Here is a 24,509-nt window from a genome sequence, read left to right on the forward strand (position 1 = left end):
GAGTGCCAACTCCCAAACTCCAGCCCAGCTCTGACTCATACTGTTGGGGGTCAACACAGGTGTCAACAAAAGATGATTTACTTCAATATGATTCTGTCTCTGGAAACAAAATCTTTATAGTGAGGTATGAATAGGTATTATAAGTGTATGTTTTTCCTCTCTCTTCACACTTGAAGGGTTCGTCTTACTCTTATCCACTCATCCGGAGGCAGGTGAGTGTTCAGAGGAGACAGAGTGTCATCTGCATCTGTCAGTCTGGGTGATGCTCCCCTGATGCAGTCAGGCATATGCAAGTGACACTTGTGATGTGATAGTCACTGACAGACCGGCTTGAAATATGTGTGACCAGAGGATATTCTCCTTGAAATAAGTGCGACAAAATGACAGCGGGTCATTTGAGAGTTTTGATGCTGTGTATTTGGACAAATTCAACATGATTATGTTATGCTAATGACAGAGGCCAATGCTGGGAAGTTATTTCTCGGTTTCCCTTGTCCCTGACCCAATCACTCCCTGCAAAAACACACATGCATGGAGAGAGACAAAGAAAGAGGGGGACAAAGAGAGCCAGAGTGAAAGAGAGGTCTTTACAGAGTGACCATTCTGGATACTTTCCAAGGGTTTTGTCAGTCACTATGGAGATTTGGAAAAAAGCCCCTGCAGCTTAATTCCTCTGTTGTTACTATGGCCGAAAGGTATCCAGTGGAAGCTCCGTTTCCTGAAATGAACGCCCATCCTTAACTTTTGCTGACCACCAACAGAAAAAACTGGAGCTTAAGAAAAACTGCTTAGAGCAGATGTAGAAAATGAAATTCCTCATGAACGGGAGCCAGCCGAAGATTAAATATCAAGGTCTTTATTTAGGGGAAAGCATTAATACAACACAAGTACTCATTTACAATTTACTTCTAAAGTAAAAGTCCAAAAGCAATACCAGCAGGATATAATGGAATATAAAAGTACTGCAGAGGATTATACGTTGTATTTTAATACTGATACATCAGTGCACATGCAGCATTTACTCCTGTAGCTTGTTTGTTACTTACTTTATTTGGAGCTTAAAGCGTAATCACACCTCAACCACAAAACTTCTGACAGTCCTATAAATACCCTCCTAACCCTCTGGTTCCCTTTGCGCTCACCCTTACCGCCCAACCCATTTCTTTAACCTTTTCTCCTCTCGTTCCTAGGGCCTGTTAGGGGGGGTCCATCAAACTTCCCCACAACGCAGCTTCAGACCCAAGAACTTTAGCCGCAATCATTCATTTTGTCAATATTTTAACGTATCTTGTTGATGGTGTGGTCCATGCTGGTGAAATACAGATAGGTAGTTATCGTTGTAACAGCCAGAAAAGTCTGATATTTCCATCTGTACATGTGTACTTATTTTCCACCACGAATAATAACATGACCATCACACACAGACTTGACAAAAGCCCATTGAGGCCCCCTGTGTCAGGATTTACAGCCTTCCTTTCTCACATTTAGATTTACCTCAGTCTGATCTCCATGCACTTAATGAGGTGCCACACAAAGACATTGTGCCGCAGCACTCCCTCCACTAAATCTAAGCCATGCCATGACCCACAAAGAAACCACCGAGTTAACCAAGTTATCAAAGATAAATAAAAGGGCGCAACAAAAAAACTATTGCTGCAAACTGCACACCACAAACTTTAGTAGTTTAAATAAATAAAATAAAGAATGATTTTCCTGTAAGAGTTCATCTCTGTTAACGGGAAAGCCCTTGAATCCATCTATTTTCTTGGTTTCAGCTCCGGCACATAATGTTGGGGACGATTGCTATGGCTACTGGATGCACGGGTCTGTGATTCACCATCATGGGAGATGAAACAAAGGATGCCTTTTTGCTTCCCAGTGCCTGTGGTTTTGAAGCGATGACACCCAGAAACAAGATTGAACCTATCTGTCCCATTACAGGCTGACTGACTCTGATTAATGTTGTTTCTTATTTGATGCTTCTTCTTGTCCTGTTCTACGATCTTTTTAATGAGCTCGCCTGCAGAGCTGTTGCTTTGGAGAGAAACAGGAACCTCAGCAACAAAGATAAAAGGACCAAACGATAAATTCCAAACATTGCCAAGAATGGGAGCTATTTGGCCTAAACTATGGCACTGGCAAACACGGGGGTACAAACAATAATTACGCCCTACTGTCGGCATTCTGTTGCTACAGTTAGGTGACAGATCAGCAATACACAATCCCTGCTCTGTCTGTGACAATCCCGGCCTCCTCTGTCTGTCTCTGTGGCCAACACTGGCAGAGCTGGCTCATAATGGGCCCGGGAGCAGGAATTTTTACAGCCCCCCTGCCTCTAAGTGAGTGTTGATCATGTGAATTTCCATTGCCGGATTGGGGTTCCACTGTTTACTCATACTGGGGCCTCTTTGTGGACCCTGTAGCACCTCCACCATTGATTTACAATCATTTACTATTATTACTATATTAACTATTTTGCATGTTTTTACTTATTGTGCATGTTTACTTCATTTCCCATTAGAATTTATTCTAAAGTCTGTCCCTTGCTAGGGAAATGTATATGTATAAAGAGTGCCTTACTGTTGAACTTAATGCCTATACATAGGTCTGTCACGTTTTTTTTTTTAAACTGTAATTCACCAGATTGTTTTCTATTTTCAAACTAGTTCAAACTGATTTCCATTTTCATCAGATTTCTGCTTCTCCCTCTGGAGCCACAAAGGTTGTTTTTTTTTAAATATCATATCCAGTTACCACAATATTTACTAGTTTGGTTCACGGCAGATTTGTATCCAAAATAACCTCAAAACTGAGTCTAAGTACATTTACACTCCTGAGACTTTATTGGATTTCTTAATGTGATTGAGTGAAAGAAAATAAACCTCCAGTGTTCTGCTTACTCACAGGTACTTTCCAAAATGTTGTCACAAGCAATAGTGTACTCAGTACTTTTGAGGTACTTTTACTTGGAGTATTTCAATTCTTATATTCCATTTTCAAGGTACAAAAAGAATCTTTACTTCAATATATCTATTTCACAGCTATAATTAGCAGTTAGAATTAAAATTAAGATTGAAAAAACATGATCAGTTCATTAAATAGAATGTTTTACTAACAGTAGCTGATTGTCTGAAAGACAATCTGACCTGATTAGACATTAATACATTGTAAATATCAAGTAATATGATAATATAACCCTGACAGGTGCCATTTAACATAATGAGTACTTTAATTTTAATATGTCATGTACGTTTTGCAATAGTTGCAGGACTTGAAATTAAGTATTTTAGTATTTTTTAGCATTAGATTTAGCCAGTTTTGACATAAGTAAGTGATTTGAATACTTCTTCCACCACTGCATACTCAGAAAAAAGACACAACTTGCCAGACAAAGCCAGATATTTAAGACTACATCTTTATTAGATTCTAGCCTATAGTGCTGTATTCATCCCTGCACAGTCATATCTCAGAGGCAACGTGCCAGCTTCATATCACTGTAGCCACCCGGACCCTCAAGGCAACAATGTGAAAATATCTCTGAAAGAAATATTTGTGCATTCAGGCTGTTATCAAGTCGACAAACATCATTAAAATCTCCTTTACATCGTTCATGTTTTGTAAAGAGCATAGTGCAGCCAGTAGCACCAGTGCAGTGTGTTTGGGAGGTGTAGAGTATCACTGGCTCAGCTCTGCTGCCTCTGCTGCCTCTGCTGCCCTGCGCCTCCCTTCACAATCACTGAATCTCAGCAAGTCAGCAGCACTGCAGCACCGACACCTCTGAACGCAGAGAGTGGAGGCACAAAGAGACAAATGCAGACAGTCAAGGAGAGAAAGAGCTTGTCTGACGTGATGTACGTTCATCATCTGCTGAAGGTCAATCTGAATACTGGGGAACTGCAATCGTACGCTGAAAGGCTTGCTGCAAACCTGCTAGTGGTTTGGTTGGATGACATTGATTTGTTCCCCCTTTCTTTATTGCACTCCCTGAGTGTGTGATCATCAAAGACGTATGTGTGTAGTGGGAATCCTGGACGTGTTCTATAAACCTGATTAAAGGACGTGAAGCTGCTGACTTGCACAGACTGATCTTCTCTTTCTCACTCAAGCATTGCACATACAGCATAATAAACTGCATGTATGGTATGTTCCAACACACATGCATACACACACCATAACTCACAAAGAAAAACTATTAACATGGGTCCATAAAATTGATTGAGAACCTCTGGAAAAGCAGTGTAATAATGTATGCGGAGTGTGTGTGTGTTGACACAAGGAGAAAGAAATTGATTAAATGAATGAATCAATTATAAAGCAGCAATTCACAGCACTGCATTATGTCAAAGCGACATAGTGATGCCATTTTATCCCCCTGTTTACACACACACACACACACACACATCAAAATCTTATAATTACAATAATGTTGATCAGACTCAAATCCCTCTTGTTCTGGGGATTCTATTATTAGTGGACAGATTTGGCAAACATCCAAAAGAAATCCTCTCAGCATCTCCTGACACTCACGCGCTGGTGTACTTTTAGGAAACCAATGTAATTATCCAAATGCAATTTCATCTCGTGCATTTGTGAGAGGTTTTCAGGTTAAAACATGATGTGACAGAACATGCCAGACAGGCTCACACATCCTTACTATGCTGTGCGCAATAACACTTTGGCCCAGTTTTGCAGGACTGTTATGGACCTGAAAGACAACCTTCCTGTGTTCAGCTCTCTGATTGGATTGTCAAGGTGTCACTCAAGTCACCGTTGATTCATTTGCATAAGGAGGAGACTATAAATAAGTAACGATCTAGGAAACGCCTTCCCAGGCGCACTCTGCTGATGCTGTCGGGGACAAGAGGAAACCTGAGGTATTGTATGCAAAGATACGAGCAAGATGTCTTATAAGTCAGTTCCACATTCTTCTTACAAGAAGATGTTTGGCGGGGAGAGAGTCGCGGCCAGGACCACCTACTCCAGCCGCCAGTACTCCAGCCCGGTGCGCACCACACGGGTATCCTACGGTCTCTCCTCCGCTCCGAACATCTACGCAGTGAAGACTCAAAGGCTCCGGAGCAGCGCAGCGATGCCCCGGCTGTCCTCCGAGAACTTGGACTTCTCCTTGTCCGACGCCATAAACAGCGACTTCATCACGAACCGCACCAACGAGAAGGCGCAGATGCAGTCTCTCAACGACCGCTTCGCCAGCTACATCGAGAAGGTGCGCTTCTTGGAGCAGCAGAACAAGATCCTGCTTGCGGAGCTGGAGCAGCTGCGGGGCAAAGGCACCTCCCGGGTCGGTGATCTGTACGAGGATGAGATGCGGGAGCTGAGGCGCCAGGTGGACCAGCTCACCAACGAGAAGGCCCGGGTGGAAGTTCACCGGGACAACCTGGCAGACGACATCGACAGGCTGAGAGAGAAGTAGGAGGCGTGACACTTTCTGTCCTCTGTTTGTGTGCTGACAAAGAAACTCCATACAGCTTTCTTATGATATATAGGCCCTATAAATCACATCAGTACATGCATGCGCCTTTTTTAGGTATAAACTTGTTATATAAACTTCAACACAGGCCTGATTTTATTCAGCTTCTTGTCATGAATATATGCCAGTCACTGCGCAAAAACCTGAACCTGGAAGTGCTGCTGCAGCTTTGTGTCCGAGCTTATCTGTCACAGAAATGTTTTCATGCGTGAAGAAGAAGTGGAGGCAGAAACAGAGCTGAGGGAGCAGAAAGAAGTGGTTGTCAGGATAAAGTGCCTGTTTATTCTTTTTATTTATTTTTTTCTATGTGTGCAGGTTGCAGGATGAGATTTCCCAGCGGGAGGATGCCGAGAGCAACATGCATAGCTTCAGACAGGTAAAGTATGATTCATGTAGTGAAATAAGGTGTTTTCACAATCAAGTGAATCTCTCTAACCCTACCTCTGGTTATTTAAGTGATTTAAAACCTTAAATTGATGACAACAAGATTAGATCAACCTTAATTATCTCCATGAGCCTCACTTCTGACAGTTATGTGGTGCGACTGTCCATTTTCCCTCTATCTAATTATTGCTCATGAGCTGCAGAGACAGGAATGCTCTGTTCTGATGCCACAACAGCAGATTCTAGCCATGATCCGAAATAGCTGTACAGCAGAACTGACCCCCGGTTCAATCAGGCCTGCAATGAGACGAGCCCTTTTTAAGTCTGACCGGTCACACTGAATGAGCTGGACTCAATGTGTGTGGACCCAATGTGGTTATCAGAGCGAGAAGACAAGCCACCATGTGATTCGGCTGTCTCATTCTGGGAGGGCAACAGGACATAAAGATCTCATCTCATTACCGGCTTGTCAAGGGTCTGGGTTTAATGGTGAATAATGAAGTGGTGATGAGTCGTGCAAATAGTTTCAGATGGGTGTCATGGCACAAAGAGACCCCACAAACACACCAAATAAATGAGGAGCACGTACATAGCTGCAGACATACAGCATAACAATAAACTTAAATCCTCCAATGATTATGTGCTTTTTAAGGTATGCAGTGAGTTATCAATACATTTTCACGATCATGACCTTGTCTATATGAATGGCAGGAAGGAAGTCCCTGTGGTCAGCCATGGTGGCACTCAGACAACAATACAGGGTCCACAGTAGGCACTCGCTCAGTCAGGCAGACAGTCACTGCTCCGGCCTCGGGCCTGTTTTGGGAAACCCTGCTGAATAGCACACTTTGTTTGTGGCATTAGAGCTGGGGCAAAGCTGCTTCATTTGCTGATACCTCAATTACCAGCCTGCCAACGCCCTGACAAAGCACAGCGGTGTGGTGCCACAGGGAGTGTGTACACAGGGGAGATGGAAGGGGATTAAATAAATTATAGGAGGATGTTTTTGGATAGAGTGACATGTTTTTTTTGTTTTTTTGATATTATCGTGTTTTTTTATTTTTATTTTACGGCCTTTTCAAGCTCTTATTGTATAGCGACAGCTGAAGAGTGACAGGAATGTGGTGAGGGAGAGACATGCAGCAAAGGGCCACAGGTCGGCTTCGAACTCTGGGCCGCTGTGGCAAGGACTGAGCCTTCGTACATGGGGTGGATGCTCTACCAGCTGAGCTAAACGACACCCTTTTTGCTTTATTCTTAAGTTAAATGTAAACTAGTAGGATTCAGAAATTACTGTATCTTAACCACGCAGTAACAGAGCGTCCAATAGAAGAACAAAAATTCCACTAAAAGATTTTCAAGTAAAGAATGCAGTTAGGTAATAAGAAATGGGATTAAGGACCTCTTGAACAATGCTTTGTGGTTCTGGATGTTTTGCAGTGCCTCCTTTAATAAACCAAATTCCTTTATATAGTGATGGAAGCACTAAATTATAAAAGACCTTTTCTCTAGAGGTAAGGACAGACAGGCCTGAACTATAGAGCTTGTTTTATCGTGCAGTAAGTGGCTTCAAGCTTCACTGGACAAACTCCTTGTATTCGGATACTTCACTTAAAAGTGAAAAAAACTCAAAATACTCAACTATTATAGTTCAAAGTTTTATTTAAATTAAACTAAGTATCAAAAGTAAAACTACTTATCATGCTGAAACACTCTTCAGAATATTATCAGTAATATTTTTTACTAAAATAGCCTTCTTTTTTTTTTTAGCAATTTATGCACTACTAGTTTAACTGTAATGCATGTTTTGCATATGCATATTTTATAAAACTCGTCGTATGTTTCGCAGGTAAAATCTTAATCTGAAAAGTGATTATTAACATAAATATAAGAATATAATGTATAAGAACTGTAGTGGCATACAGTCCTTCCCTCTAAAATGTAGTGGAGTAGAAGTAGAAAGTATACAATGCAAATCCTCAAGTAGTTTTTCAGTAAATGTACTTAGTTACTTAGTGTGTAGTCAAGGGCTGCAGCCTGAAAAGTGCTGCAGTGGATACGATCACGAGAAAACTCCCAATCGCTATCCGCAATGACACTCGCCACGTGTCTACAGTTGATTTTTATTGGATGCATGTGTTCGTGACCTTGCCTCACTACACAATGGGTCGTTTTGTTTACGTGGCTGTTGTGTGAGTGCGCCTGTGCAGCATGTGGAAGAGCATTTTTTTTCCCTATGTCAGCAAACACATAATGCATAACCACCTTCCAATATGTCACGATACCACCTTCACAAGCCGCCTTATTAAGAGTCAATGTCATGACACAGGATGTGGACAATGCAGCCCTTGCCAGACTGGACCTGGAGCGGAAAGTAGAGTCACTCCAGGATGAAATCAACTTCCTCAAGAAGCTGCATGATGAGGTAAGCTTCCTCTTTTTGTCTCTGAAGCTGAGTCAGAGCACTGCGGAAACACTGCACATGTACCGTTAACAAGCTAAAGGCATCCTAAGAAGAAATACTGGGCCAAATACTTTGTTGAGTAATTTGTTAATCTGCCCTGAGTACCAAATCAGTAAGATTTAATGCTTCAGAGAAATGTTAATACAGGCAGGAAAGACTGCATACAAGTATACACAAACACACTGAAATAAATTATCTATGTACTATTAATACTGTCCTCATCATCATCATCATCATCAAGTTTTGGTACATACCCGTTCTGTTGATTGTATTGCAGGAAATGATTGAACTGCAGAACCAGATGCAGCAGCAGCAGCATGTGCAGGTGGACATGGAGATGGCTAAACCTGACCTGACAGCTGCTCTGAGGGACGTCCGTATGCAGTATGAGAACCTGGCCTCCAAAAACATCCAAGAGTCTGAGGATTGGTACAAATCCAAGGTAAAGATTTGAAGTTGACTTAAAGTTGGAGAGAGAGAAAAAAAGGTTCAAAATCAACATCATAAACAAAATAAAACACATCACACATTCTGCACATTTTAGATCCATAAAGTTTAATAAAGTTGACTGCAGTACCTTTGGCTTTTGGGACATTTTAGTGTCTTTCAGCTATTTGTTTTGGTTTTCTAACTGGCAATTTTCAAAAAAAGCTTGAGCGTAAACATGTACAAAATCTTCATACACATGCCCAGAACTAAATGGCTGACTAAGTGGTGAATACTGAGGTGCATTAAGCAGCTGATGAGACAAAACGTTTTCTCAGGAATTGGTGGAGACCAAAAACAAAGCTAGAAGAACCGTGAATATTGGATTTATATTCATCAGGTGGCCAGAAACACAACCCCAAATGAATGATTGATGATTGCTAGTTTGATTAATACATAGGCAACCATTTGTAATTCAAATTCAAGTCAACTTAAATTAAATTGAAGGGTTATTTTCTTCTTCAAAAGACGTTAAGGCATATATGAAAACACTGAACGCTGGTTCAGTAAAGTACAACAGATTGGAGTGAACACAGTGTGTAACGATTGTGGCCACATCTTTCATCGTTCATTCACTCTTTCCTCCCTCTCTCTGTGTTTGTCACTGTATTTGCCAGTTTGCTGACCTCACTGAAGCTGCCGCCAGGAATAATGATGCCTTGAGACTTGCCAAGCAGGAGGCCAATGACTACAGACGCCAAGTTCAGGCGCTTACTTGTGAGGTGGACGCCCTTAAAGGAACTGTGAGTATGCAACTTTAGGCTTACACTGTATTCGACAAATGGTGATGCAATAGCCTGGTATCAAACAAACAGAGCAGGAAATAAACTGCATGCATTTTAACAATGACACAGCAAAGAGATTAATATCTAGGGAGAGATTATTTTCACATATCACCCTGGTATCATGATTTTAATTTGAAACGAGTTATTTTCACTGCCCAAGTGTCATTTTGTTCCCTCTTGGCTGCTGTCCCAGAATGAGTCCTTGGAGCGCCAGATGAGAGAGGTGGAGGAGAACTTCTCCCTGGAAACTGGCGGTTACCAGGACACCATTGGACGTCTGGAGGAGGACATTCACAACATGAAGGACGAGATGGCACGTCACCTCCGGGAGTACCAGGACCTCCTAAATGTCAAGATGGCCCTGGACATCGAGATTGCCACCTACAGGAAGCTGCTGGAAGGAGAGGAGAGCAGGTAACGGACAATGCACATGTGCATGCTGTCTGAGATTCAACAAAGATACAGATATACTAATTTGTACATTATACTTTCTCCGTTTTCAGAATCACCACCCCACTGCCAAGCTTCTCATCTCTAAGCCTGAGAGGTAGGATCACGTCGTGCATGTTGCTATCACAGGAGGAATGTTAGTTTAAGTTATTATATTGCCACAACACAATATTTTTCCTTCTTAGAAACAATGATTGATTCCAAACCTCATATTGAATCCACAACAACCAAGAAGGTTCTCATCAAGACCATTGAGACTAGGGATGGTCAGGTAGAATCCACTTCAAGTGATTTTCAATCAATGAAGTAATTTTCTGAACGTCCTTCGAGCTCAGACTCACAACTCATCACCTTTCTCTGTCCTCTACATCCTTGTTCAGGTGATCAACGAGTCAACCCAGAACCACGATGACATGGAGTAATAATGTCTTTGTCTTTGCCAAACAATCAACTAAAGCAATATGAAGAAACACAATTCACCGGGGCTACAAGCAAGCAAACAAACCAACAACACACACACAGCTTCTAAAAGTGCCTTTATATGTGATGATCCAGTAAGCCTGTTAGTTGACACAGACTGTATTTTGCTTCCTTCCTTCTCCTTCTGCCGAGATCTTTTCTTTTGTCACATTTGTTTAGACACAATAATGAAATCAGCACAACACAGAAATCTTTATTGAGGTCTACAAAAATCTTTCTTTGTAACCAAAGTAGTATTTTTGATCAATACAGCATGCACACTCCGGGAAACCTGTATGCTAATGATGTCACAATTGCCTGTACGCAGCAATAAACCATAAAGACCGTAACTCAGTACTGTGAGTGAGATGTAATACTTCATTATGGTAATGAAATAACATTAGATAAAATGATTCCGTGTGGAAAAAGGAAATGGTGATCATTATATCTAATGAATGAACTGTAAAAAAACATTTGCATGTAATGAAATCAGTGAGGTAAAACCATCAAATGCATCAGCTGTTTCAAGAGGAGAAACTTATTTTAGACTAAAGTAAGTTGTATTAACATGATGGCAATGGATTTTAAGTTTTTGAAAGCAAATATAAAACACCAAAGACCATTGGAAATTAGTAGATTCAGGCAGACTGGCCTCACTGACAGCCAGATTAAGTTGATCAGCAGTATGTCAGGATTGGATATTTATAATCCATGGAGGTAAATTATATTTCCATAACTCTTTTCTAAAGGTTGTAAGGACTAATCTGCAAGACAGCTCCTTTTCATGCAGGAGCTTTGGTAGAGTCCTCAAATTGATTTCCCAGCACCGACTGCTGAGAAGAAGTATTAGAAACACTCTACAGCATAATACTGATCCAGTGCAACATCACCACGAACTGCAGCCATAAAAAGTTACATTTCTGACAAATTGTCAACAAAAGCACAACAATACAAACTTCACAAAGAGTCATTTTTTGCAGAGTTTTTGTTTCGTACTGCATTAGGTTGTACGGGTGTAAAACTAGTGCGGTATCACACTTTTGGTTTGCCAGTTCGAGTTTGAACAATCAACTCAGCTTTCCTGCCAACATGGATAAGTGTTCAGAAAAGATAATTTCACTGTGAACACTGTCATCTAATACTGAAAGTCATGTGACATGATTAAAAGAATGACTTCTTATATTAAGTAAATATTGATCAAGCTCAACAGCTTAAATTAAATCATTACAAAGTGGTGATATGTAATAATAATGTAATATAAATACTCTCATTGCATAATAAGATCTAATGTTCTGCGGACATTTACTTAAGTACTGTACTTTAAGCACAGTTTTCAGATACTTCTACATTATTTCTACTTTTTAATTCAATAAATACATATCTGATTGCTGTAATAACTTTTCAGATGAAGAGTTCACCAGTAAAACGTGTTTGCTTTTTCAAATAATGATGTATAGTGATAGATACCCAGTATATAAAGAAGTTTACATTAACTCCACCTCAACTGGTTTATAATGTTCCTTACACATTTAGGCATCAATAATAACACTCAAATACTATAATACAATAATATGATCTTGAAATTGAGCGTTCTGCTGCATGATGATACTTTTACTTTGATACTATAAGAGTATTTTGTAGATAATACTGCTGTATTTTTATTTAAATAAGATTGTGAATGCAGGACTCAGGAGTCATCTGTCAGAAGTAAAAGATCTGAATACCTCTGCCACCACAAAGTACAAACAGATGACATTAAGTAAAACGAAATGTCATAAGCTTGACAAGATTATGTTTTATAATCACATACACTACTCACAAAAAGTTAGGGATGTTCGTCTTTCGGGTGAAATTTGAGAATGCACCTAAAATGCATTTACAGGTGAACTTAATTTGACCTTCTCTAAACATTTGGATGTACATGTCCTACTGTTGAATGTTTCAGTACTCATTGCATAACACGCTGTTCTCTAACAAGGTGATTAACGGCAAAAATCTATCTGATCCATGAATCGACCACTAAATGTTCCGGTTCAATGACGGTTTGTATTTAAACAGTCCTCTTCATCATGCTGTTCACATTTTCACATCACAAGAAGTCCAAGATCCAACAGCGCCTGGCCATTGCAAGGCTTCAAACAGGATGACGATACAGTATTCAGAGGGAAGTTGCATCAGTGTTATCAGCAACTTGCAATAGTTGTGTTTCAGTAAATGATTTGAGATGAAGAAATCACCATTGCATGCTTCTAGTAGAACGCCCTACTTTCATAATATAATATCACTGAAGCATGAACTTTTTACATTTTCCATAAATTGCACCCTGAAAGTCGAATATCCCCAACTTTTTGTGCATAGTGTAAATATCACCCTTCACAGGTGACTTGTTCATAATATTAAGATCAATGATGCAGCCTAGTTTGTTGTTATATTTGGTTAGAATCAGTGTACTGACTTATTCCTATTAGATGTAGTATTAATGCAGTATTAACTCACTGAGAGCCTGCTGTACTTAGACTGCCATCTGTCGGTGATTAATGTCAACTAAACTAGCTCCAGCGGTGGGCCATGATGAACTGGATCAGCAGCTTTAGGTGGGTAGGTTTTGTCAGAAGTAGCCAAGAAGGTTCATTAAATCACATTTTATTGTGTCGTTATCACATCTCGCGATACTTTATCTCAGAAACGTTAAAACGTAATTTTAACAAAGGGAAGGGATTTTTTTAATTATTATTATAATTTATATTAGTCGTGTTTAAATGAGTTTAAATGTGTGTTTTTTTTTTAATTCATTTTAATAATAACACCCGGATAATTGCCGGTTAATTAATGTCGCTTGTTTATTCGCCGGTCTGCCCCGAGAGATCAGTGTGTTTGTCGACAAGAGCAACTTTCTCCATGTGACGCGTCTGTCGGAGGAAAAACGCAAGTCGAGGGAGACATGCCGGCATGATCCGGCTCTTTTTTTTCCGGTTCATTTTCGGTGTCGTTCAGTCGGTTAACGTCGCTTTAAAAAAAAATGATATAAGGAGATAACGGTTTGTTAGTGACAGATGTGGGTGTGTTTGTTTTTTTCAATTGGCGAGTGGAACAAAAATTGAGTTTTGGTGTGGAGTTAAAAATGAAACTCGCATTAACCGATTCCGACTGAAGCTTTTACCTTTTCTTTTTGTTGTTGTGGGAATGGGCTCGGTGACTTCTGCTCTAACAAGGACAAGAAACGCTTTGGTTAAAGTGGGTTCAGAGCCGGAGAACCATGATCCGGAGAGGAGCCAGTCCGCTCCAGAATCGGACCGGGCGAGGAAGAAGAGCGCCCGGTTCAACGTCTCCATCCAAACCGGACGTCAGAGTTCCCGACAGTCGCTGTCCGAGGTGCTGAGCAGACAGGACTCGGACGGAGTCAAGCAAACTTCCAAGAAGAAGGCGACAGAGGGTGAGTTTACCTCAGTACTTAAAGTATCTAAACATGTACTTCATATACTTAGTTACAGTACATGTTCGACTGTGCACATGAGGTGATGGAGGTCTCCTCATCAATCTGAATTTTTCATGCTGCCACTGTGTTACTTTATACTGCACATCTCTGTTGTTCAGGTCTGTAGATGAGACTGGTCACTTCAGAGGATTACTGTGAATATGATACTGGGGGTGGAAAAAAATAAATAAATAAAAAAACGTATTCACTGAATGAATGCTGAGCTCTTTGAAGACCAGCCTCAATGCAACATATCTCCACTATACCAAAGCATCTCTTTGATGTCTGAGGTGTCCCTTCAGACTGAAATAAAACCAAATTGCAGTCCTATTCATTTTTTTTTTAACATATTCATACGCGTTAGGTTGTTGCTATTGGAAATAGACAAAGTTTGAACTAATCAGCATGAGTTGTCTGGTGAATGCACGGCAGAAATGAGATGCTGGTGATGTTAATCAAGACATTATGCAGTTTATGGGAGATAAAAAAAAGGTGAAAAGTTTTTCCGGCAAAAAGAACTGTCTGATCCTTTGTGTTACTCAGTGTTTCCTTCACCTTCATCCTGTTTATCTGCAACTCCCCACTGCTGTCCCCTCTTGTTCCAACTCCCCGCATATCCGTCCCAGAGGAAAATACTCCTCCCTGGCTGACTCTTAAAATACCATCTGTACTGTGGCGTTTCCATGACCGTGTGACAGTGTAGACACCCGTTGAGTTTCCTCCCCGGTCCCCAGTGATGTTCATGTGTGTTGAGGAGTCTCCTTCTGACTGTACACTCATCTGTTTCCTTCTAAGGAACAAAACACACTTACCTCATGATCAATTTATCTATTGGATGTTCAGTCTTAGACAGTCCCAGTGGTGTCAACTACCGCTCTATAGTTGTGTTAGTTAAAAGATTGCGGAGAACAGTTTGACATCTTCTCTAATAACTTTAGACCACGGCTGTTATCCGAGCTGCCATACCAAATGAGACCACACACAATTAAATTGGATGGATTGTTTTGAACAGTGCCAGCTACCCTGAATACATGACCAGTGTAACAGGAGCTTTATGGGAACTGTCTTAGAGTCAGACACATAATCAGGTGTATAGAGATAATCTATAATAGTGATGCTGAAGAGCTGCAATTACCCTGCAGTTGATTGCAGTATTGGCACAAGAACTAGGTCACATTTGAAGAGTTTCCCGTGGTGTACGAGGAGCTAGAGTCACTTTAATAACGTATATTAGTCATACTAAATGATATTTTAAAAGAAAGCAAGTCTGGATGAGAAATAGTGGAGTAAAGTTTGAAACTGCACCGTTACGCATTGTTGAGGTGGATGATTGTACCAGGTCTGCAGTCTTGTTGGTAGAAATCATTGTGACTTATTTCAACTACCATAAACTATACATACATTAGTGTTTTTGGAATGGCAGGCGAATGTACAATACTGCTGCTGCTACTGTATCTACCAATATACAACGATGCATATTTCATTAATTAATTAAGAGGCATCAGCTGTCTTATTGTCTGGAAATATATTTTGTAAAGGGATACTACCGTAGATCTAATGGCGCTGTAAAAAGATAATAGAGTATAGAGGAAACACAAATCAATGAAATAATTAATGCATTCAAATTTTAATAATACAACAAACCTGGTGGAAAGTTTGTCGATCAATGGCAATAATCTGGTCTAGTGCTGACTAATCATTTGAGTGTGTAAAATTCATTCAAAAGTCACTGATTAATAGTGTTTGGTTTGCATGTAACATGTCACATTAATGTGTTGAATTGTTCTATTGACAAAATACTCAATAATTTATCACAATTTATTCTTTTGTGGTTTCATAGTTTCATGTTTGTAAGGAAAATGTTTGCTTCATGTTAATACAAAAGCACATTATTTCATCAGAACCAAAAACTAAAACCATGCTGTGAGACGACAGAACAATCTATCTATTACAAGCCCAGTGGCATGTGATGCAGCTGTGACACATGTCATAAGTAATTCATATCAATTCAAGATTGACACTGGATCCAGCAAGCGTGCCCCATATGGCAAATATGTTTTCCATCTGTTCCTTCATCTTCACATCTCATTCTTTCATCTCTGCCTCACAGTGGGGAAGAGGACCTATAGAGAGCAAGGAAAGGATGCAGGTGAAGGAAGAGAAGAGGAGGCAGATAGCTGTCTTATTGTCTGGAAATAGGTGATTTATGCCCATATGTGACTAAACTGCATTTGTAAATTGCACTCAGTACCGACATTTTGTGTCAGTACAAGAAGAGGTGTGATGTTCATGTAGCAAGGTGAAAGGTAAATGTAGAGGTCAGGCTGGTGAGCTCCAGTGCAGTTTGGAACAAGATCTATCTACAGATGGCGGTAATGCACCAAGAAATGCAGCAGAAAAGACTGCTAGTTAGCAGGATTATTTTCAAACTTTAAGAAAAATCAACTTTGCAAATGTTTTACAAGGAAGGAAGTGCATTCAACACACAACTGTCAGACGTTAAAGACACACACAATGTTTTTAGGTGAGTTTACATCAACTTTTGCTCCACAGCGTTCCTTTTCTTGAGTTTCATTTTGTGCACGGGTGTATAAAGACACGTTCAGGTGTGACACACTTTAAAAACACCATTGCCTACTGGTGATTGTCATATTGTGGCTCAGAGGCAGAGTGGGTTGTCCACTAATCAGAAGATCAGTGGTTTGATCCCCTCTAGTTGCATGTTGAAGTGTCCTTGGGCAAGATACTGAATTTTGTTTTTAATCTCAGAATCAGCAAATCTTGTTTCAGCAAAATATGCCATCAGGGTTGTGCTTGTGTTTGATATGAATATTAAAATCATGCACACGTATGATCATTCATATGGTAAACAGTCTGTTTGTAAGAGATGTATTTTAACTACAGAAAGAACAACAACAGACTTCTTCTCCATTCTCTGCAACAGAAAACACATGATTCAGTGAATAGACCTTTTTTCACAGCAGCCACTTTGACATGAAACAGGAGGATAAACACAGGTGTTACCAATGATACTAATTAAGGTTCTGTTCAGGTCAAACCGAGTCGGGGTGCTGTTCTTGTGCATGTTAGCTCACCACAAAGGTCCTGCCACGATAAATTGAATTGAACCTTAATTAGTATCATTGAAAACACCTGCGCTGAAGCGTTGCGTCGTTTTTACAATCAACGCTCATGGCAAATGTCGGACTCTGGAGTCTGGAGCTGTCTGGCCTCTGTAAGTACTGTAATAATTTGCACATCCTTCTGCGTCTCTAAACACTACACGTGTGACATTTTCATAAAAAAGAGCACAATTGGTGTAGTTTGCTGACTCCATCCCAAAAAAAAACAACAAAAAAAATACTGATTAGTTGCTTTGGTCTGTTGCAAGGAAGATGTCTGGTGTGAGTAAGATGTCTGGCTCTAATCAAAAGGTTTACATTTGTTTGGCCTGCTGACCTAACACTCACCCAACCGGTTTTGCCTCTTTGATCTGGAACCATGCTGGTGCAAAAATCATTAGCTAAACTTGTGTGCTGTTTTTTTTTCTTTTTTCTCCGTTTTCATCAGGGTCTCGGTGCAGCAGGATTCAAATGACAGTTCATGTAGTTCTCTGTTTTGTCAGCTCATTTCCCTCAGGTTTCCAACGCCAGCTAACATTACCCTTAAAGGTGCCTCTAATGAGTATTTAGCAGGGGAAAAGGCAAGCTCCATGGCACCCTGTGTGTCTTAATTACATGACTGTGTCACTGTAGTGACAGTGGTGTGGGGACTGACAAAGTGTGTGTCGCTCCACAGTCTAGGGGAGTCCTCTAATGAGCTTGTTTTTCTGTTTGATTGCGTAGTTGTTGTCTTGAATCATTTTGTGCTACTGGGACACATTACACAGTCAAAAAGTCCCAGAACGATGTAATGTTTGAATACATTACACAATAAAATGACAGTGAAATGTCAGCTCTTTAGCATCCATAAAATGAGGAATGTGTCTTACATAATAATCTGGTTAGCTGTAGTGATTTTATTGTATTGTATTTATCTGAGAGTCAACATATCATATAGACCTTTACTTGCCACAAATACAAATGGAGCTGTTAAAGGACTGGGATTCATTTGTTGCAAGAGAATATTACTAATCCTTAAGTTAGTCCTCCCCTCGCCTTTATCTTCACCACTAATTAATGTCTATCTGGGATGGCCTTTCCTGGTGTTTGATGACCAGATCAAAGGTTGAGTGTTACTCAATGAACATACAGCAAACAGCAGGTGTGTTTTTGTGCATACAAAGCCAGCAGTAGCATCTGTTTGTTAAAAAAAAAACAGCAGTTTTTACAGTAAAAATTAAAGAAATAAATGCTACGACAAATTCACATTGGAGTTACAACTTTTGCAAACATCCCATCCAAAGTAAACGAGTTCAGCCGCTTTTGTATTATTCCATCAAGCACTGCCGGCACAGATGCTGAGGGAAACACTGGAGATCGCAGTAAAATAACTTGAGTATACATACTATAAAAACCACACTAGCGTAATGAGTGCTATTTGCTATATTAACCCCTTGTCATCCTAAGTGTAATGTATGCAATGGATAGCTGAAAGGCTTCCCTGTTGCCTAGTGACAGTGACGTACCTCGAGTATTGACCCTTGAAGAAAATGGATCTCGTCAAGGACTCGACAGATGTACATATGTATGGGTATAGGATACATCTCTCAGAGCAGTTGTTACCACACGCGCCTTTTGAAATGTGCTCTGGCATTAAAGCCAACATGCATCAGATCAGATACTGTGTACTCAAAATTTTTGGGACACGTTCAGTATATGTGTTGTTGATGCTGTATCAGCAGCCCGGAGTCACTCAAATACAGAAGTCCCTATGAAATGGCACACACTGACACACTGGACCTTTAACTCTTGTTTATGTTGTCTATTTTGGTTCCAACTGCTGTTTTCAACCAAGCTGACCAATAGCATTTTCTCCTGTGAAACTACAAGACTGTAATGTTCATGAGACCTTAAGAAAGCTCCCCATTGGAGAAAATAAATGACTTGCTTACAATATTCTTGTGGCTATGAATGTGAAGCTTGTCGTGAAATCTATCCAATAATTTCCTTTTGTTTATCTGGGGACGGGTGGTGCTGGTTGGTTGATTGGTTGTTGGCTGAAGTTTGCATTAGGGTCTTTAAAATGAGCAGGGTTTATCCTCTAGGAACATGTGATTTTGGCCTGAGGGTGGTGCCAGAGGAAAGCTGATGAAATGTCAAAAATGAAGAGGGTTTATGCTGTAGGAAGCATGTGAAATGTGGCAACAATAACTGTGGATACTTTGAAGTCACTGTAGCATTTATGAAAAGTCAGAGGGTTAGTTCTCTGGGGACTATGAATATCCATAGTAAACATCATGGAAATCAAACTCTTTCATACCTTCTGCAAATGTATGTGATGCTAGATAAATATCTTTTGTAGTATCCAAAGTGGAAAGTCTTTTTTTTTTCCCATTTATTTTTCCGAGTAGATTGTGATATTTCTTGTGTACAGGTGACAGCCATAGACATTAGAATTCATCCTCCACTGTCCATGAATGGAAAAATCCTGCTGTTGACTGAAAGTGTTAAAAGAGACTGACAAACCAGCAAACTGCCAAACGCCTCCACCTTGCATTTGTACCTACTGAGGCTTTTCACACAATGTTCTGTGAAAAGGCTGCAATGGTTTACAAGGTAATATATGAAGTTGCAGAACATCATGTAGCCTTCGAAACCCTCATGAAAATGGAAGCAGAAGCACACTCCTTCAGTTGAGTGTGTTATATAATCTCCTCACTAAACCCAAATGCATTTAGCAGGAAGCTTTAAACGTTCTGCAGCAAATTTTGACCATGATATTGACACTTGAATGCATACTCCTGTGAAATAAACTCTTAAAGATAATCTTGACCTTTTATGGCTTCAGTTGAAGTCTCAGGTTTCACAGATTTTGTTTAGACCCACAATTCATGGATGCATTTAATATTGTGGACAATACTCTGCAGTAATATGATACCACTAATCATACTGGCGCAACAGTGGCCTCAACAGGCTATTCATATTTAAATGTAGCAAGCAAATAAAAGCTTAAAAACACAATGTGACCAGTCTGAGCCTTTCAAACAAATGGTTACCTGCGATTCTGCTGACAAAGGTAAAGAATAATAAAGTTGCAGTATTCCCACACATGGCCTCATTAACGTAAAAGCTACCCTGGAACAGGCGGGCACTTGATGTTGCACAGCGAGAGTGTTGCAAAATTAGGATCCTCACAAATTGCTACATACAGTGTGAATTGGAGGCAGGGGAGAGCAGGGTGACAGGAGAAAGAGAGGATAAAGAGCTCTTACTGTAGCTCGCAAAACAAAATGAGATGAGTGTAATTATCTAACAAGTGTATAATGTGTCCGCTGGAACTGTACTGAGTGACTCCAACTGGCTTTGCAATAATTGGACAGATGCACTGATTGCGATCGATTTCCTTTTTCACACACATCTTAACTAGAAAGCACGCATTAATTACGGCATATTGTGATGTCCTTATTTGTGTGTACATTATCTTTGGTTGACAGATCAAGTATTATTTAATAACCGGTAAATACTCACAGAGATGACACTCATTTCATACTCACCAGAGTATGATTGAACATTACCACTGAGATTTGTAGCCACACAGACCTCATGTAGCCTTTATTAAGTGTTTATAGAGTGGAGACATGTTACAGTAACTCTTTGAAATCCCCCCTCTTTCTTATCATATTACTTAGATTATATTCAGGGTTGGCAAATCACTTTTAAAATAACTGCAGAAGTATGCCTAGGCATTATAAAGTGGAAGAGGATAATGCTGTTTCATACTAATCAAAGTGAACCCAAGTTTATTGGTTCATTACAAATCAAGTTGCTAGTGATATCAGTGCAGTCTTTCCCCGCCTTGTTCATCGTCCCTGGAGTCAGAGTCCACTGGAGCCCCTGAAAATATTGAAGTTCTCCATGCCTCTTCTGAGACAGACCATCGAATTAGCTACATTAAGTGAACTGTTGCTCCCGCTCACACTGCGTAGGTGTGATGGACTGTCATCCTGGAGAGATATGACAGAAACTGAACTGAACCGAATGCTGGAAAATACAATCATATTTAGAATAATGTTACTGTTACAGTTTATCTGTTTGCGAATCACCCCATCAACCAACACCACAAAGCAACCAACGCCAGACTACTAGCCAAGACACAGCCAGCTGGCCAACGGCAGCTTGGTTTAGTTACAGCTACTTGGTCCCTGCCTTGCGTGGCCCATGGCTAGTATAAAATAATTGTTAGTTATTATTCTTTTGGCTAAACCAGTGCTAGCTGACAAAGTAAACTACTAATGGCAAAGCAACCAGTTTAACAGCTAGAACAGCCGTGGATGCATTAGCTGACGTAATATACCCAGGACTGTATTTTGCTATAAGCATACATTACCCAACTGAAATGACGATATCACACAATATTTCGCTTAGCAGCGATATTAGTTTTGGCTTTGGGTTTGAACTGTTGACATTGTTAGGAGGCGGAGAGAGAAGGAACCAAAGAGCACCCAAACATCGTTGTTTCTGTCATTAGAAACCAAGGAATTTGTGGAAGAGCTACTTTTTTTTAAAGTTATATTGAAACCTGCTCACCCATTAGCACAAAGAAAAAGTGATTAATACATACAATAAATGTGTAAGAATCTCACATATAGCATCTTTAAATAAAGACAGATGACCAATGGAGCGGCAAAAAAAAACAACAACTAATAAATGAATTAAACACAAATGACTGAGATATAGCTGCTTGTACTGGCTGTTGTCCATCATCTAGTATCTGTGAAGTGGAAAAATGATTTTTAAACGGATTTATAAACCAAGAATGAAAAGAACCATGAATGAATGTGATATTTATAGTAGTTCAAATAAGTAGAGAAAATGCTGCATTTAATGGCTGTTATTAAAGAAGTAGATCAAGGAAAGCACAGAGTGGGAAAAGAGAAGAACCAACACAGAGAACATACTTTTAATTTAACACTGTTAAATTAAATTAAACCCTGCATAAAGTGTAACGAGGCAAAGAGTTTGCTTTCCTGTTATATCATAGAGGAGTGAGCAATATAAATAAGGAATTAAACAGGCACTCTGTACATAAATTAAGTATGAAATGAGAATTAAAAGACATTATGTCTTCTGATCTGAGCGCGTGTGTTGTTATAAGCACGTCCACTGAATTAAAGGGATGGCGTGAGAACAGGCGAGAAGCCTTCATAAAGAGCACTCGCGGACACTAATCAGTGGGCAAGAAGAAACACGTAAAAATTCCATGGCTAAATGTCAGATGGCGCTAATAAGAGGAGCTTTTTATCCTTTGTTGATCTGGGCGGTGCAGGTGTGTCCGTTTATGTGCGTAGGTGAGGAGATGTGTGTCGGGTAAAAGAAGTTGAAATAAGCACAGCACTGAAAATAATGAAGAAAGCTGTGTCCTTGCTCCGGTGTCATTTGCAGTAACAGGAAAAAATAAATAAATCTGTGGCACTTTATGCACTCTTATAAATATAACCACTTATCCGGCTACTGTCGAGCTTGATTTTTTCTTTTCAAAAGAACAGTATGTAAACTCCTAATGGGCTTCATCTTTCTGTGCCTGTGTAAATAACTCCTCCTGCTGAATGAAAAGCAGTGGCATTGATTTAGTGACTAGTTTTGACTCAATACACATAATCACTCTCCCGCTATCTTTTCTTTCTACCTTCTTCTTCCCTCTCAGTGCTCACACATCGATGCACGTGTGGCAGAATATGATTTTAAAGCTTTGAAAAACTACAATAGGCATGTGCTGCACAAACTCTGAGCTCATGCTTTTGCTATTATTATTATTCTTGACAGTAGGAGGAGTCATGTTCATTTAAAGACCTCTAGAGATGTCCTCTCCTCCCGTCTACCACTACCACCACCATCACCACACACACCTACTGTACCTCTTGGGGAGGAGAGATGAAGAGAGAAAGCTGGGAGGGAGGGGTGGAGGGAGAAAGAGAGACGAAAAACAAATCAAGAGCCATAAGCTCCTTGAAATGAGCTTGTTGAGGTGTGAGAAACGGAGAGAGGGAAAGAAAAGATATGTACAACAAAGACAAGGAGGTGGAAAAGGACTCCAAAGAAATTCTACAGCTTGGCGTCTGAAGTGGTGAGTCTTTGACAGTTCTCCACCGGCGCTCGGCACTAACGGGAGTCGGAGGACTACATTTTTTTTTTTCCTCTCCAGGAGGAGAGTTACCCAAACGAAACTGAAACAAGACACCGCAACTGACCAGAGGCGTTAAAACAGATTAAAAGACGCAAGGGTGACCGGAGGGGTGCCAAAGCAATGGAAGCTGACTCTAAGAAGCATCGATTTAGGAAGGGTCGGAGTGCCACTTTCAGCATTGACGGCTTTAACATCACCATCGGTAAGAATTTGCAGGGTAGGCAGAGCAGAAGGAAAGGTTAAGTGTGTTTGCATGTGAGCTAGATCCACGAAAGTGTGTGTGACAGGAGCAGAATACACGTGTGTGTGTATGTGTGAGAGAGTGTGAGGCAGAGCACTGAGGCGTTTGGCACCAAACACTGTGACATCGTTAAACACATCACATTTCAGTCTCTCTGCACAACTCGCCACATTTGTCCGTTCTACTGAAGTTGATGCTTTCCTCTGTAATGCAACTACACCATGGAAACAAGGGGGCTCCAGACTAAAGCTGTGTGCTGCTGACGTCACCATGAATTCATTCTATTGTCTTGACAACCAGAGTGTTGATGAACTTATGTGCCACTTGCCTTGTTTTTTTTTTTCTGACTTTTTTTTTTTTTTAGTGTGTGGCAGCACTTGTGAAAACTCAGGAGCAGAGTGTTGAAACAGTGTTGGAAACAGAGTGACGAAGATGATGCTCAGTGCTGGAGGCTGTAGAGGAGCTGTCCTCAAATCTGGTGGTAGTTTAAGAGAAGTTGTGTGACAGCTTTGACGTCCACGCAGCAATGTTAATGTCACAAGTGCGATGATAAACAAACTGTGCTGTCTTAGTGTTGCTCAGTCTTGTTTGGTACTGATAATAAAATGGGAAGTTTGCTTGAAACTTCTACCCTGAAGCTTACTTTGTTTTACAAATGAAAGGAGACCACTGATAAATTTACTAATAACATGCAGTTAAATCATGAAATGTAGAAAACTCGCGCTGCACCCTGATCAGTGATGTCACAGCAGGGGTTTTGCTACAGATGACAGAATACACATGCTGATCCAACAAGCGTGTACGTTACAACCCTCAGTTACAAATGTCAGCTTCAATATTGAATTCCAATATGCTTCCATTCTGGATGCAGAAGAGCCGGAAAAATATAGATTGCTGTTTAGAAGCTTTTTAATCACAGTTTCGTTTGTTAAAGCTGCACTAATCATTTTTTTTAACAATGAGCCAGGTGTAGTTTGAGTTGTGGGAATTGT

At 40.3% G+C, this 24,509-nt stretch overlaps 2 protein-coding genes across 4 annotated transcripts in view; both read left to right on the forward strand.

Annotated features, from left to right (window-relative positions):
- Nucleotides 1–4,810: 4,810 nt before the first annotated feature.
- Nucleotides 4,811–10,871, forward strand: LOC109142963 (vimentin A2). The gene is made up of 9 exons (XM_019278510.2): nt 4,811–5,427; nt 5,804–5,864; nt 8,202–8,297; nt 8,614–8,778; nt 9,440–9,565; nt 9,801–10,021; nt 10,111–10,154; nt 10,243–10,328; nt 10,438–10,871. Exons 1-9 carry the CDS (start codon nt 4,901–4,903, stop codon nt 10,477–10,479), a joined length of 1,368 nt encoding a protein of 455 aa, XP_019134055.1. The 5' UTR covers nt 4,811–4,900; the 3' UTR covers nt 10,480–10,871.
- A 2,811-nt stretch (nt 10,872–13,682) lies between these two features.
- pde1cb (phosphodiesterase 1C, calmodulin-dependent b) overlaps nt 13,683–24,509 on the forward strand; it is a 91,704-nt gene continuing 80,877 nt past the window's right edge. Inside the window, exon 1 of one of the 3 annotated variants that reach the window (XM_027291016.1) lies at nt 13,683–13,949. In XM_027291016.1, coding sequence (XP_027146817.1) covers nt 13,700–13,949 — 250 coding nt within the window. In that variant the 5' untranslated portion in view covers nt 13,683–13,699. Of the gene's footprint in view, nt 13,950–17,114; nt 17,227–23,103; nt 23,479–24,509 lie in introns of those variants that run through there. The other 2 variants (XM_027291017.1, XM_019272144.2) reach the window with 2 other exon arrangements.

The sequence above is a fragment of the Larimichthys crocea genome, chromosome II, assembly GCF_000972845.2.
Source record: "Larimichthys crocea isolate SSNF chromosome II, L_crocea_2.0, whole genome shotgun sequence".
Classification (NCBI taxonomy): Eukaryota; Metazoa; Chordata; class Actinopteri; family Sciaenidae; genus Larimichthys; species Larimichthys crocea.